The sequence below is a fragment of the Engraulis encrasicolus genome, chromosome 23, assembly GCF_034702125.1.
Source record: "Engraulis encrasicolus isolate BLACKSEA-1 chromosome 23, IST_EnEncr_1.0, whole genome shotgun sequence".
Taxonomy (NCBI): Eukaryota; Metazoa; Chordata; class Actinopteri; order Clupeiformes; family Engraulidae; genus Engraulis; species Engraulis encrasicolus.
Window position 1 is genome coordinate 19,905,065 of NC_085879.1, and position 14,480 is coordinate 19,919,544.

Sequence of the window (14,480 nt, forward strand, 5' to 3'; positions counted from 1 at the left end):
AGCAACTTGCATGGTTGCAATGCAACTTTCCATAGTTGCGAACTGATTAGCAACAACGTTTTTGAGGAACGGCGTCCTGGACTGTGTTTGTGTGTGTTTTTGTTATTGATCAGTGTGTAACGGTTACTAACCGCTGCACTGTGTTGTGTGACTCATCAGTTGTTTGCCCTGCAGGACTACTCGTGGGAGGACCACGGCTTCTCATTGGTCAACCGCCTTTACTCGGACATCGGCCACCTGCTGGACGACCGCTTCCGCAGCGTGGCCGCGCTCCCCTCCACACACACGCCCGACCTCCAGCGGGCCATATGGAACTACATCCACTGGATCTACGGCATACGGTACACACACACACACACACACACACACACACACACACACACACACACACACACACACACACACACACACACACACACACACGTCTCCAGAGGGCCATATGGAACTACGGCACACACACACACACACACACACACACACACACACACAAACCCCTTCCAAGAGCCATATCACACACACACACACACACACACACACACACACACACACACACACACACACACACACACACACACACACACACACACACACACACCACACTCATACCTTCAGAGGGCCATATAGAACTACATCCATTGGATCTAACGGTACACACACACGCACACACACACGCGCGCGCACACACAAACCCCCATACACCCCCCATACACATCCACATCTATAAACATTTACGTATGTGCCTAAGCAATTGCGGATGCTTGCTAGATCTTCAAGATCCACAAGCAAGCCAGCAAACTACTTTTCAGTGTTGTCTGCTTTACCGATGCTCCTTCTAAAAGTGTATGTGCGTGTCTGTCCATAGATACGACGATTATAACTATGGCGAGGTGAACCAGCTGCTGGAGAAGGGCCTGAAGCCCTACATCAAGGCGGTGGCCTGCTACCCGGACGCCACCAAGACGCCCATCTGCCCCTTGGCCTGGGCCGCACTCAAACCTGCTGAGAAGGTGAGCTGAGCACTACCAGATCCAAACACATTTTTCGGCTCATCCCTTTCCGAGATCATAGCTATTCTAATGGGGACAGCTTTTGTTTACATTTAAAAAAAATCTTAACATGGGCCTATTCCAAATATTTTCCCAACAGCTATTGCTGTTTGCTAGTTGTCTGCTGATGTTGCATAACCTTTTGGATGTTTTTGGGAATAAATGATTTAAAAAAAAATGTAAACAAACACCTTCCCCCATTACAATGACCAGGATCTCGGAAAAGACTGAAGAAAAAAAAAATCTCAGGTACTGACAAGTCCAGGGTAGTGTGAGCATTACAACTGCATGTTGAAATTGGCTGAAGTTATCCTTTAAGCCTGTCACGCTTATTACATCAATCAGAGCACTATTAGCTATGACTTGGCTTTCTTTCACAGTCTATTTTTTTTCACGGTTTCCGAGTAGACGTTTTGTTATGTACGATATCTTGTTTTTTGTCCTTCTTGAATCCCTTCATTAATGTTCTCTCTCTCTCTCTCTCTCTCTCTCTCTCTCTCTCTCTCTCTCTCTCTCTCTCTCTCTCTCTCTCTCTCTCTCTCTCTCAGGTGCATGTGAACCTGCTGGTGATGGAGGCTCGGCTGCAGGCTGAGTTGCTCTACGCCCTCAGAGCCATAACGCAGCACATGATCGCCTAGCCTAGCCTAGCCCATTATAATGTCACACCCCCCACAGCCCCAGCCATTGGCCGATGCCTCAGAGAGGCGGGACTTGGCTGGAGAGTGTGATCGGGCGGTGGCAGCAGCGATGGCAAAGGGGTTTGTTTGTTTCGAGTGTGTGAGTTGCACACATCAGTGGTACTGACCCCTGACGAAGGTGTGTTGTCAGTTGACCTGACTGACAGACTGATTTCTGCGACGCTGATGGATGCGCTGGCAAAGACGGAGAGAAAAAAAGGAAAGAGAGAGAAAGAATGCGATAGAAAGATGGAGAAGGCAGATTGAATTTTTTGCTTTCTTTCTTATTTTTTGTGTCGTCATTTTCAGTGCAGAGTTTACCGGTGTGCTGAGGTACTGCTGTGAAGGTTCTTTGCCAAAGGTGAAACTCTCTCTACTACAGGTGCAAAGCAATCTCTCTTTGTGTTCTCTACGTTACTTTTTTTTCGTTGGCTTTGCCCAGAACGATTAATGTGCAATTAATACTATTATTATTATTGTTGTTGTTGTTATTAATGAGGTTTTTTTTCATTATTATTGTCTTGTGAATGACTGATGTATGGTTGGCTGGTGGGAGGATGGGTTGGGTGGATGGATAGGACAAGGAGGACAGGATTTCAAATGCCAACATTTACCCCTTTTTTTTCTTTCTCGTCATTCTCATCTGACGAACTTTCGAACTTTTAACTTCATTTAAAAAAAAGAAAAAGAGTTGAGTTTAGGTCATTCACTATCACTAGTGTATTGAATGTGAATCATTTAAGTTGGGAGAGATCGCTGTTTATCTTCTGTTCTGTGTGTGTTTGTGTGTGCGCGCGCGTGTGTGTTTTTGTTTTGTTTGTTAGATTTTTTTGTCAGGGTATGTATGTATTTTTAAGCTAAAAAAAAAAAAAGACATCTGACCATTTGTCTTCTGTGTTCCCGAGCACGTCCGTCAGGCAAGCGAGATCTCACGTGAGAGCGATAAGAACACGCGGCGTGCGATAAGAAGACGCAGTTAAAAAGACAAAAGTACGAGAGGAGAGGAAAAGCACAAAAACAAAAATAAAAAAAGCCTCCCGAGAACACTGCAGCCATAATGACACCACCGTAGTTTCTTTTAAGTAGCACTTTTTAATATAATAATAATAATAAATAAATAAAAATAAAATATATAACTAAGATATGTATACCTATTATAACTCCTGAAAAGATGGATAGTGGAGATGATGATGTTGAGCAAGATGGCCTGGTAGTCCTGACATAGCCTTTTCAGCAAACCACCGGGGGTATTCCAGGAAGCAATCCTACAGGAAGTGATGAACCTTATGATAGATAGCCAGCAGGCGTCATTTCAGAAAATGAGGACTTTCGGCTCTTATATTAGATGATTTACCATTGCCTCAAGGTTAACTTAACCTGGTTGACTTGAATCAGATTTGTGGAACCCCCCCCTGACCTGGCTCTCTAGGTCGTGTGTGTGTTTGTGTGCAGTGCAGGAACCCAGATGGTTGACTGATTATGAGGCTGTTTTTTGATGCCAATCGTCCGCCATTTCAGAACATATTTTCTCACTAGCTCCGACTCCTCCCCTTTCAATAGACACCACCCCCTTTCCACCGGACTCCTCCCCCTTCCCCTTGTCAGAGCACTTCAGTGGGCACGTTCATGAAGGTGCATGTTGCGCAGCGCACATACAGTATGCACTGCTGCGAGATGACAATGCATTGTTTTTGTGCAGTGTGTGTACTGCACAGATTTGCACAGCATGCACCATCGGAAACGTGGCCAATAGCTTTTGAGCCTGATGAACACGAGAGAGCTAGCTGAACAGTTGGACATCACACATATCTTTCCCACAGTTCCCTGAGCTTTATTATTTTCTTTTTAAATTACCATTATCTTTGAGATAATGGAGGCTAGATGTTATTGTCAATATATCCTTGTATCCCTAACCCAAACCAGAAGCCATAACAGTATTCGGGCAATATCAACAGCATTTGGTCAACTGTTGTAAATGCAGGAGTGGCAGTGAGGTTGTGATTGCGTTGTGGACCCCATCAGAACTCACTGGTTCACCAGGCATTTCACTGTGTGTAGTGCCTTGGTTGTATGGGTATGTGCGCTATGCAGCGCAAGGCCTAAGAATGAACGAGAAATCTTTTCATGTTCTTGCCCCTTGACTTTTCCCGGTTAACTTTATGTATATTATAATTATATAGTGTTTGCCAAGGTTGTTTGTCGAATACAAGTAGCATTATTTCAGTTGCCCTCTTAGGGGTTATTTCACTTGGTGTGAGATGACCTACCCAGCTAAGGGGCTACACCTAACCCCCTTCCCTTCTCCCCTTGGTAGGAAAACCGATAAGCTAAAGTGAATGAAGAAGTGTCTTCCTGCATTGCTCTTGACAGTCATGCAGTAGATCCACTGTTTTCTCTCTGAGGAGGCCATATTGATCTATTGACTCTGTGTCCAGAGTTCCATCACCTCAGACAACTGGGGGGAATATTCTAGAACGGTTGTTGGAAAGAATATATCAGAATGCTTGTGTTGGAAATTATATTCTAGAATGGCTTTTGGAAAAGATATTTGAGACAGGCTGTTGAAAGACATAAAGCGTAGCGAGGGAGAAACCTAAACCTCCCTAACTTTTTTTTTCTTTTTCTTAATTCGTTGCTGAAATATTGCATTTCACAAACTGATCTGTTATTTTGGTCGGTTGGTTGACTGTTGTCTTGCTGTACTCAATAAACAGGATTCAATCCAATCCTTGTTTTTTGGACACACAAAAAGAATTAATATTGACATTTCGTGCAATTTTCACGCATATTAGCTTGAAAAACTGACGATCCAGTTGAGAGCTTTTTTTCTGAAATGACCCCTCAGATGTACCAAAATGTCTTTGTTTGCTTTGATTCTATTACGATTGTCATTACTATTGTTTTCTATCTGTCAACATGTCACAGATGGTGAATGTGGGTCACTGGTGTAGGTCACGGGTTAGACTTCAGTGGGGTCAGCTCTATTCTGCAGTGAAGCCAATATCAGACTTGAAAACGAGAGCAAGCATCAATGATATTTAAACGCGATGAAGAAGGTACACGTGTAAGAGCAGAACAATATTGTTACCACATTTGTAGGGGGAAAAATGTTTTTGTTTTTTAAATGTACTTTTTAACGAAAAATCATTTTTTTTATGTTGCAATTTTGTTTGTTACTATGATTGTTCAGCTATTTTGTGTGTGTAAGAGTGTGAGAATGTTTAGTTTTTTTGTGAGTGTATACTGTTATTTTTGTTTTTGCTTTTGCTTTTTGGAGAGCGAGGGGGATATTCGCTGCTAAAATCCTAGAGTCCTGTGTGGTACACTGAGCTACTCAGACAACACAGTAGAGGAGGGAGAGAGAGACGGAGGGATAGAGAAAGATGGATAGACAGAAATAGAGAGGGAGGGAGAGAGATAGAAAGATGGAGAGATTGAAAGATGGAGAGATCAGCAGAGATGGAGGGATAGAAAGATAGAGATTGAGCGATTGCCCTCTGCTTGTGTCTGGAGCATTACTGCTGTGTTTTGGTTTACCACCTTTGGGGCTAATGAGGAATCTGCACTCATGTAGCGATAATGTGCATATCACCATGGACATTGGGCTGGAGAGACAGACAGGCAGACAGACAGACAGATGGGTGATGGTCTTAGCTGTCTGAGCTGTGTAGCCCATGTGCTGGACCGAGAGTCTGTCCACAGAGTACCACCTTTGATGGCGTGCAGTGATGTGCCTTTTTTGAACAGGGCTGAGGGGCTTCAACCTCCATTTGGTTGGGTTTTAAATGTGAGGGTGTGAGTGTGTCGAGACGGTAATATCTAAGGACTGCTCTAACAGGCTTATCACCATGCTTTGCTGTGTTTTGCTGTCTTGAGCGGGTGTTGGGGCGTGAATAAGGAGACCCAACCGATCGCAAATGTCTGGATGAACATCTTGTTTGGATATACACCCCAACCTCCTCCTCCCTGGCCTCGACCCCTTTCCCTGGACTTGAAAGCTTGCTTCTGTGGCGTCACAGTGGTAAAGGCTCCTCCACCACCACCACCACGCTCCTTGTGCACAAACGAACAAGGAAGTAAACAGGAAATGCTCTGCCATGGCACCTGATTGGCTAACTCACCATTCATCAGCCAATGGTGGCACCCCACTTGTTTTTGTTTTGTCCCTTCCCCATTTTTTTTGTTTCGCAGCCCCTCCCATCTGCCCAAAGAACTTTGCGGGACAGTGCCTCCGACACTGGGGATTTTTTGAAGGAGCATGGCTAATGGTAGCCAAGTTGTTCAATTATTATTTACCGCGTAAATAAATGGACAATAAAAATAAACAAAAAAAATGTCAAATGAGTTTAAAAAAGAGAAAAAAATTCATTCTTTTTTTTCTTCAGAAATGTGAAAACTTATTTTTTCTATAAAGATATGTGATATCATCTTTGTGTGATGTGTGTTTCTTTGAGGCCGTATTTCTTTTTTCTTCCAAAAAGTGAAACTACCTGAGATACAGTAAATGTGTGAAAAACTTTCCTGTCCATTTTTACCTTTCAAATCATGTCAACTAGTTCATGTGGACAATCTCCTTTTAGTACAAAGGCTCAATAGTGTAAAAACATATTCTACAGACTACATTATGATGCTGTAGCTACAAGCATTCCTGTTAGGCGCAAGGCTACTTGTGCCTTGTGGGGGGAAAAAATCCTCCATTTTACAGCGGAATCAGAGTATGCAGTTTATACTTCAGGCTGCAGTCCACCACCACAAGCCCCTAGCTTATTATATTCTTCTCCTAGAGGGAAAAAATCTGTATGTATGTCTTATCTCAATCAAAATTCTAAATTCAATCTAAATATAATATGTAGTTCTTAATACAGTATCTATCAGTGCAGTAAATGTCATATTTTGGGCACGGAAAAAAATCCCACTTATCATCTAAAAAAATGTAATTTTCCCAATCATAATGAATACTTTGAATTTAATAGTGGTGGAAAGTATTTGTGGAAAAGGTAACATTTGTGAATGGGTAGCATGAGTTCTGGAAATAAACAACTTAAAAAATATTACACAGTGCACCTTAAACCAACAGTCAGCCACAGCACGCCACAGCCTCATCCGATCCCCTGTATATGATCTCTTCTCTGGGCTAGATGCACAGAGCAAGAGGAAGGAAGACCAGACTGCCTTGGCACGGTCCCCCCTCCACCACCACAGGCCCTGAGCTTATTATATTCTTATCCTGCGGCAGGCAGCGCTCCAACTATGTGGTTTAGAGACTGACCCATATAAAGGCCCTCAAAGTAAATGGAAAACCTCATGATTTAAGAGCTCGCCTCGCCTCTCGGGTGTTGTTTTACTAGGATGTTGCAACAACATCATCCAGCCGCCATTTTCGTAGCGTTATGCTTAGTAGGCCTAGCCCAATTGCTTCGAGTCTATGCAGAGCCACAGAGAAGCCGACAAGGGGGGACAAAGGGGTCACTTGGCCCAGGGAGAGAGGGGGCCCAGAATTGGATCCTCACATTGTATGTATTGGGTTTGGGGCCCTTTCATATGTCTTTGCCAAAGCTGTCCGCGGCCCTGCAGACCCATATTAGTTTATTTTTTTTTTCGCTGAGCAACCAGATGTCTATTACTGACTCTCACCAAATTAATTTAACAAAATGTAACTCATCTACTATGACACTGGATACTTACTTACTGGGTTAAAATTCAGGCCTGCTTGATATTACTAGGTAGAATGTATCTGTTGATCTACACACATTCATAATCTAATAATGAGTTCTAACATTCGAATAGCAGTTACCCTCTATAATTAACATGTGAGTGTTATTAACGCATCGAGAGAGATCAACATTTTCAGGATTCTAGGGAGAGGCTAAAGCTATGTTAACCAACATTTGGGCCTGTAAGCTGAGAAGGCCATCAGTATTTGTGTGTGCAGGACTGCTGCCAAGAGGAGCCAGATCTGTGGTGTTTTTCACAAACAAGTCTGCCCCCTAATGGGCAATTGTGGAAATGTCAGAATGAGGGCACTGGCAAATAGCTGTGATTGACAAAGGAATTAAAAAGCAGGACATTGTACACACTTTATTCTGCTCAAGCTTTTTATGGTGACAACGGATTTAGGTGTGCATTTTTAGAGTTAGAAATTAAATGAGATCTGAAATTCCTGATTCCCCATCACGTGACTTTGACCCATGGTGTTCATGGAACTGACCTATCCAATCACCAGATAGAGGTAAAGGAGCTTGCATACCAAAGGGCTCAATTGCAAGTCAGTTCCTCAAAACTGACAGGTGGGTACATGGGTTGAATAATGTAGATTCTCATTCTTCCAGGCAGGGGCGCTGCCAGAAATTTTAGACTCCATGAAAGATTTGAACTTTTGGGCCCCCTTAAGGTGCTGTCAGTGCTTGGGCCCTTAGAATCTGTAAGACCTTCCCCGGCCCTAGAGGCATCCATGCTTCCAGGTCATGCTATTTGGAGAGCGTATCTGTGAGTAGCTGGACTTCCTTGAACTTGACAGTTCAAGACATTTCACTCCTCACTCCAAGGAGCATCTTCCATTCTGCTGATCCAGGGAATGGGAGTCAGCCCAACAGAACTGGAGATGCTGCTTAGAATGAGAAGCGAAATGTTTTCAAGCTCAAAGACCACTTGCTTACAGCTGAAGTCGTTAAAGGTGGAAAATCATTAATATTAACTTGCAAATAGATAACTCTTTACTGGCCTGTCAAAGTACAATAGGCTTTGCAGCCAAAGATGTATAAGACTGGTAATTCAAAATGGCTGACATGGAGATGATAGGCCTACACCTGTTCATGTATGAAAAGTGTAAAAGTCATAATGAATACTTAAAATTATACAATAGTTAGATCCGGTCAATTTATTTTGCGATATCTGATTGGATGAGACGCGTTCTACTGGCATTCTACGCGTCGGTAAGGAGGATGATGTCTAGGTGGACATCATCCTCGGAGACTCATCACACCTAATAATCACTCCGCCGTGGATAGAATGTAACCAGGGCCGCGCATTTTGAACTCGCCATCATTTTATCTCATAGTCTACTGCGGAGAGAGTGAATGTAACCAGGGCCGCGTAGTTTGAACTCACCATCATTCTATTCCATTGTTCTATGCTGGACTAAGTTGGGCGCACGCACGCCCGCACGACAGAGAGCGTAGGCTATCCCAGTTGGTAGCTGGATTCTGGCAGAGAGGAAAGACGTTATCTGATTCTAGTGCAGTTGTCTGGGCAGTTGGCAGACCTCTGCGGCCGCTATTTCGTAGTCTTTTGAAGGCAATCTAACATGTAGCCTAGGCCTACTTTAAATATTAAGATAGTTTCAAACGGGGGATATGCGAGACAACGGACACTTTTTTGACACAGAGACAGAAAGGCTATGTCAGTCTACTGCAGTGTATGAGAACCGCTATAATCGGATCTCATTTGTGCTGCGGGAGAGGGAATGACGAGGAAGAGATGCTCTTAAAAATATAGCCTAGGCCTAGGCTATCAGCAATTGCCTTCCACCACGTGCAAATTAGTAGGCTACAAAGTGGGCATCTGGAAGCAAGATACCGTGTGCCATGCGATTTAAAATCATGGCCGCTTGGAACTGGAATGAGTTGCCTTTTCGTTTAGGAGGGAAAACGCGAACCCCTTTCTCGGGTTCGCACCCACATCAGACGTTTGCATGAGAAAGTGTTTCAGCAACAAAGTTGTAGCCTGCAGTAGCCTAAACTTTAGCAGACATCGGGGTATCATAGGCCTACAAGGGATTGATTTGTGTGGTTGTGTGTGTGAGAACAGCGCTCGGATCTCATGCGGCACTGGAGAGGAAAGGACGAGGGGGGGTGTCTTTACGCAGCTAGCAGCAAGTTTGCGGTCCACAAAAATGTGAAAATCAATAGGCCTATCGGTTGAAAAAGGCTTATAAAATAGGCATCTAACTAAAATGTTGAAGTTGCACAGTGTTTTCATTTATCATGCATCATTTTAGTAAGCGAAGCCCAGTAGCAGTCCACACAGAAATGCACTTCACACCGTTTCATGGAACTTTGCGCGCTGGCGAAGTCAGCTTGTCAGCTCGTCATTGCATAGCAACCATACAATCAATTCGGAACTACTTTGCTTAGCGGAGCAGGTAAACAAAGTATGATTAAGGTAACTAATAAACACGAATTCGAACATTTATTCTGGTATTTTGTTGGCAAATGAACTATTGTATAAAAGCAATATGACCCTCGTGGTCGGGATGATGTGCACTGACATCCTCCCTGGTGTGATTGCCGACGGCACTCAGCCTTCGGCTTCGTGCCTATGGCCGAACCACACCAGGGAGGATGTCAGTGCACATCATCCCTCCCACTCGGGTCATATTGCTTAAATACATAATGGGTATACGGAACAACTAGAAAGTGAATTTCATTTTGTGCTGTGGTGTGCTCATAAGTGGGAATCACTTTCATCAATTCATCATCATCATCATCATCATCATCATTTTTCATCAAATTTTCAGAAACACATCCAGACCACAACAAGGTTATTTTTGGTTAAACATATTAAGTTTAATTCCATTTTTTCCAGGACTGCTTTCACAGCGAAGTCTGGCTAACTTTACAATATGTAAAGTAAGATTGGGAAGAAAAAAGAAAACAGAGGAGGAGAAAATAAAATAAAATAAAACAAAACATCAATCAAAAAAGTAATCAAGTACACGTATTGGCTATGCACAACTCAACAACCCTTTCCCTCCCTCGTTAAAAAGAATAAACAAACCAAATGAAAGAAGTCCACCCTGTGCACACTCTACAAATCTCATCAAACCCAGTCAAATAAAAGAGTAAAATCAAAACTAAGTCATCAAGAGAACCAGAGTAGAAGTAGTAGTAGTAGTAGTAGTAGAAAAAAGTACTAAGAAAAATATAAGAAAGTACTATAAGAAAGTCCAAAAACAAATCATGAGAGGTATTATTTGAAGAGAAAGAGGAGGAGGGTGGGTATAGTTGTGAAGCAGAGACCTGGCAAAAGATGGCAGGCAGAGAAACTCCTGCGGGAAGTTAGATGTATATACACCAATAAATGTATTCACTGTGTGTTGATGGTGGGCCCCATGTCACATCTGAGGCGGGTGGTGGTCACTGTCACACTATCTTAGTTACTTTTTTTTTTTCAAACTCCCCTTTCACAATATGGCTAGTATGGAGCCAATGAAGAGACATGGGGAAAAGAAAAAAAAATGTTTAATAATCATGGTGCTCAACAGAAACCTTCTGGAGTGTACTCGAAGCTCTCACGTGTGCACCACAATCATGTACATAACATTTCCCCCAATGTCTCTTTATAGACTCCAAAACATCAAACCAGGAAGAGGAACCTTTTTTTTTCGTTTTATAAAAAAAAAATCTCTCGTTCATGCGCTCACCTGCCACTATGGCTGATTCAAATCAAATCCAACTCTCACACTCAACAGTCTCAACCCCATGCACCGTCTTTCCGTAAACCCAGTCTCTCATCAACACTCGGCCCAACAACATCAGATCCTTCTGGACGCAGACACACACATACACACTCACAAACACTCCTGTGCTCACATAGACAGAGTAGGAAGCGTAGCTGGAGGCCAGATGCACCCACCTAGACGGACTCGGGGCTACAGAGCAGACACAAACCGTTTTTAGGAGACTGTTGTCATTACCGGACTCTTGGCTGACTCTCAACTTATTTCTCCCTGCTCCACTACGTTTACATTTCGACTACTTCACATCTCTGAAAATCCTGCAATCCTGATGGGTTCTACTGCATTTCAGGTCGGGGAGCAGGGTCAATCCGAAGACCCTCCAGACCCTGGAGTGAGCTCACAAAGCTGAGCGGAAATCCATGATGGTCTGGCAAGAGTCAGGCTCCTCATTCCCATCAGCTGTTCTGCTTCCAACACAGTGCTCACTACAGTACAGCGAGACGTGGGCCATGAATTACCTCCTTTTCTTGGGATGCCAATCTCACTAAACAATCACTCCCACTCTCCACTGTCCTCATCAGGCTGTGCAGGGTGTGGGACCTTGCTTTGTGGTATCCATGTGGATGTCCTCTGACACATCAGTCAAAAGGAGGTGTGCTAGAATGTTTCTCGCATGTTCTTGTTTTGGGACAGAAGTTTCCCGACTCCCACCCAATGCCAGGCGATTCTCTGCATTCACAGTTGTTATTAGAGTCTATTTTAAGTGTCATTTTGGGGAGCACGACAACAGGGCTATACTTTAAACCTAAACTCTAAGTCTTTTTTTAAAAAGAAAAAAACAAAACAAAACAAAAACAAAAACATATTCAAAATATTGACTTTTTGCTCCATATAAATGATTTCAAGGCCTTGTTTTATTTTATTCCAAAACTCTAAAAAAAATCTGCACCCATCTACTCCGGGGCCCTCTCATCTCCGCTGATAAGATTGTAGCACCAGGTGATTAGAAAACAATGCCATGACACACGAGGGCTCCACATCTAACATGTTAGGACAAGTACAGTTAAAACGATGAAGAAAACGTACACCTGAACACCTGAACACCTGAACGGAACCTAGAACAGAACACATGGATGTGAACGCTAACGTTTGTGTCACTTAAAAAAAAGATGCAGAAAACAAACGTCCAGATAAAACTATTAAATACACGTCCTTTCAACTAAAAGGAACAACAACAAGAAACAACAAAAAAGAAAAAGAGTGAAAAGTATGTTCAATGGAAAATAAAAGACAATGAGGGAAAAAAATGAGAACATTGAGAGAAAAATACGGCTTGGTACATTTTGCTCTGCAGCAGCGCGCTCTAGTGTTCATTGGCAGTATTACAGCATCTTAAAATTTGAGTGAACTCACAATCCAATGAACCTCTCCTCATAAAATGAAACATGGAATATATATATATTTATCCTTTATATATATATGTACTTTAGATATATACTTTTTATTAACATGCTGAATGTTCTACAAGGGCCTGCTAATTACATCTCTTTCTGAAAGCACATAATCATCTCAAATCACTATAATGATTATCTCAACGTTTAATTTCTGGAAGATATTATTTTTCATTTTCTTTAAGATTTAATTACCCTGAGAGTGAATCATTGCATTATTTAGAGAAGTTTTATCATTTGACCAGTTCGGTCTTGTTTTTCTTTTTTTTCTGAGATGAGATTGACTTCCGTGGTCAGGTATACAGGCTGAGAGTTCTCACCAGGACATTCATGGAAAGGGTTAATTAGTTGATCCACGTCCTTACATCTAATTCCTCCAATCAGGTGAGACTTAACAATGGTGGGACATTCTAGAATGCGTACAACATCCTAGAATAACCCTGCAGCTCCTGTCTCTGACTGGGGACATCCCTCTTTGCGTGTTCTGTATAAAGCTTATCTCCACTGAAATGAGTCCCGCTTTCTCTCGCCAAATTCTGACATGCAGTAATGTTTTTAGTGTTCCTTTGGTTACATATAAAATCTACATGCGTTTTTCATATTTTATACAAAAATAACAGCATACATACAAATTACCGTTAGAAATGCTCTCAAGTTACTTTTCGTAGATTAAAAAAAACACATTAACAGTATTTTTCGGATTAGTATGCATATCTGTTAACGATGCATTATAATTGTAACTTTTCTTTATAGTTTTTACTATTCAACTTAAAAAAAAACAGTCTCCTATACTTTATATGTTTTCTCTTCAACATTGAAGCGCAATACAAAATGATTGTTAGTATTATATAAGAAAAATGAGGGTGTAGGGTGAGAAGTGAGAAGGGTGAGTGAGGACAGTCTGCTCACACCTTCTTTGCTGATAACCTTTTTGCATAAAAAAGTCACATTTCATTATTTTAGTTTTTGTGCATCCTTCACGGTATTTCTCTCCACACTTGTCATGTTGCATGCTGCAAAAGAGAGCAAAACCAAAAGTGAGAACCCCCCCCGCCCAACCCACGCACACTTCCCACACACCCCCCCATGCTGAAATGATTCACCATTTAGTTTTTACTCCTGGTCAGGAGTGCCTTTTGCCTTTTCAGACGGGCCAAAAGGACTGCCTGCCTCACTGCCTCCTCTACCTTGCCTATTCTGTCAACCATAGCCGGCTCAAAACTGGCGCATGCAAAACGCAAAACAACAAAACAAGGGAAGAAAAAAAACTTCAAACAATTTGCATTCTACAAAAGAGGCATACTGTCTTCAGTAATAACACTATGCCAACTAATCACATGTTGGCAAAGGAAAGAAAAACAAAATAACACGGGAAAAAATGCTTTTGAATGCCCTGTGTAAAAGTAATCCACATCCTGTTTCTTCATACTGTTAATGTAACTAACTGCACAATAGCTAAGGGAAAGCCACACGAAAATCACTCTAGAACTCCCCCTGTTTTGCACAAGCACAACTGAAATGAACCAAAAAAAAGAGAAGAAAATCAAATGAATCACAAGTCCTTTCCTGAGCAGAAGGTGGTCAAACTGTAGATCGCTCGTTAGGCCATGGCCCTGACTACTGCGCCAATCAAACGTCACCGTTAATAGGGGGGAGGGGCTATAGAATTCTCTGTCCCGCCTTCCAGAATGCAGAATCCAGTTCGGCTTTGCCTCGTCCCAGCACCCCTCCCCTTCAACATGACGCAAAGCAACACAACACCCACTGAAGAGAATGTGCTGTTTGTTGTGTGCCCCAACTCCCCCCCCAAACAAGAAAACCTGTCACGCTTCTGTACCACTGAGCAAAA

At 42.5% G+C, this 14,480-nt stretch overlaps 1 protein-coding gene across 2 annotated transcripts in view; it reads left to right on the forward strand.

Moving 5' to 3' along the window:
- sesn4 (sestrin 4) overlaps positions 1–6,150 on the forward strand; it is a 38,867-nt gene extending 32,717 nt beyond the window's left edge. Inside the window, exons 7-9 of one of the 2 annotated variants that reach the window (XM_063190191.1) lie at positions 160–341; positions 863–1,007; positions 1,595–6,150. In XM_063190191.1, the coding sequence (XP_063046261.1) occupies positions 160–341; positions 863–1,007; positions 1,595–1,684 (417 nt within the window). In that variant the 3' untranslated portion in view covers positions 1,685–6,150. The remainder of the gene's footprint in view (positions 1–159; positions 342–862; positions 1,008–1,594) is intronic. The other variant, XM_063190193.1, reaches the window with a different exon arrangement.
- Positions 6,151–14,480: the final 8,330 nt, after the last annotated feature.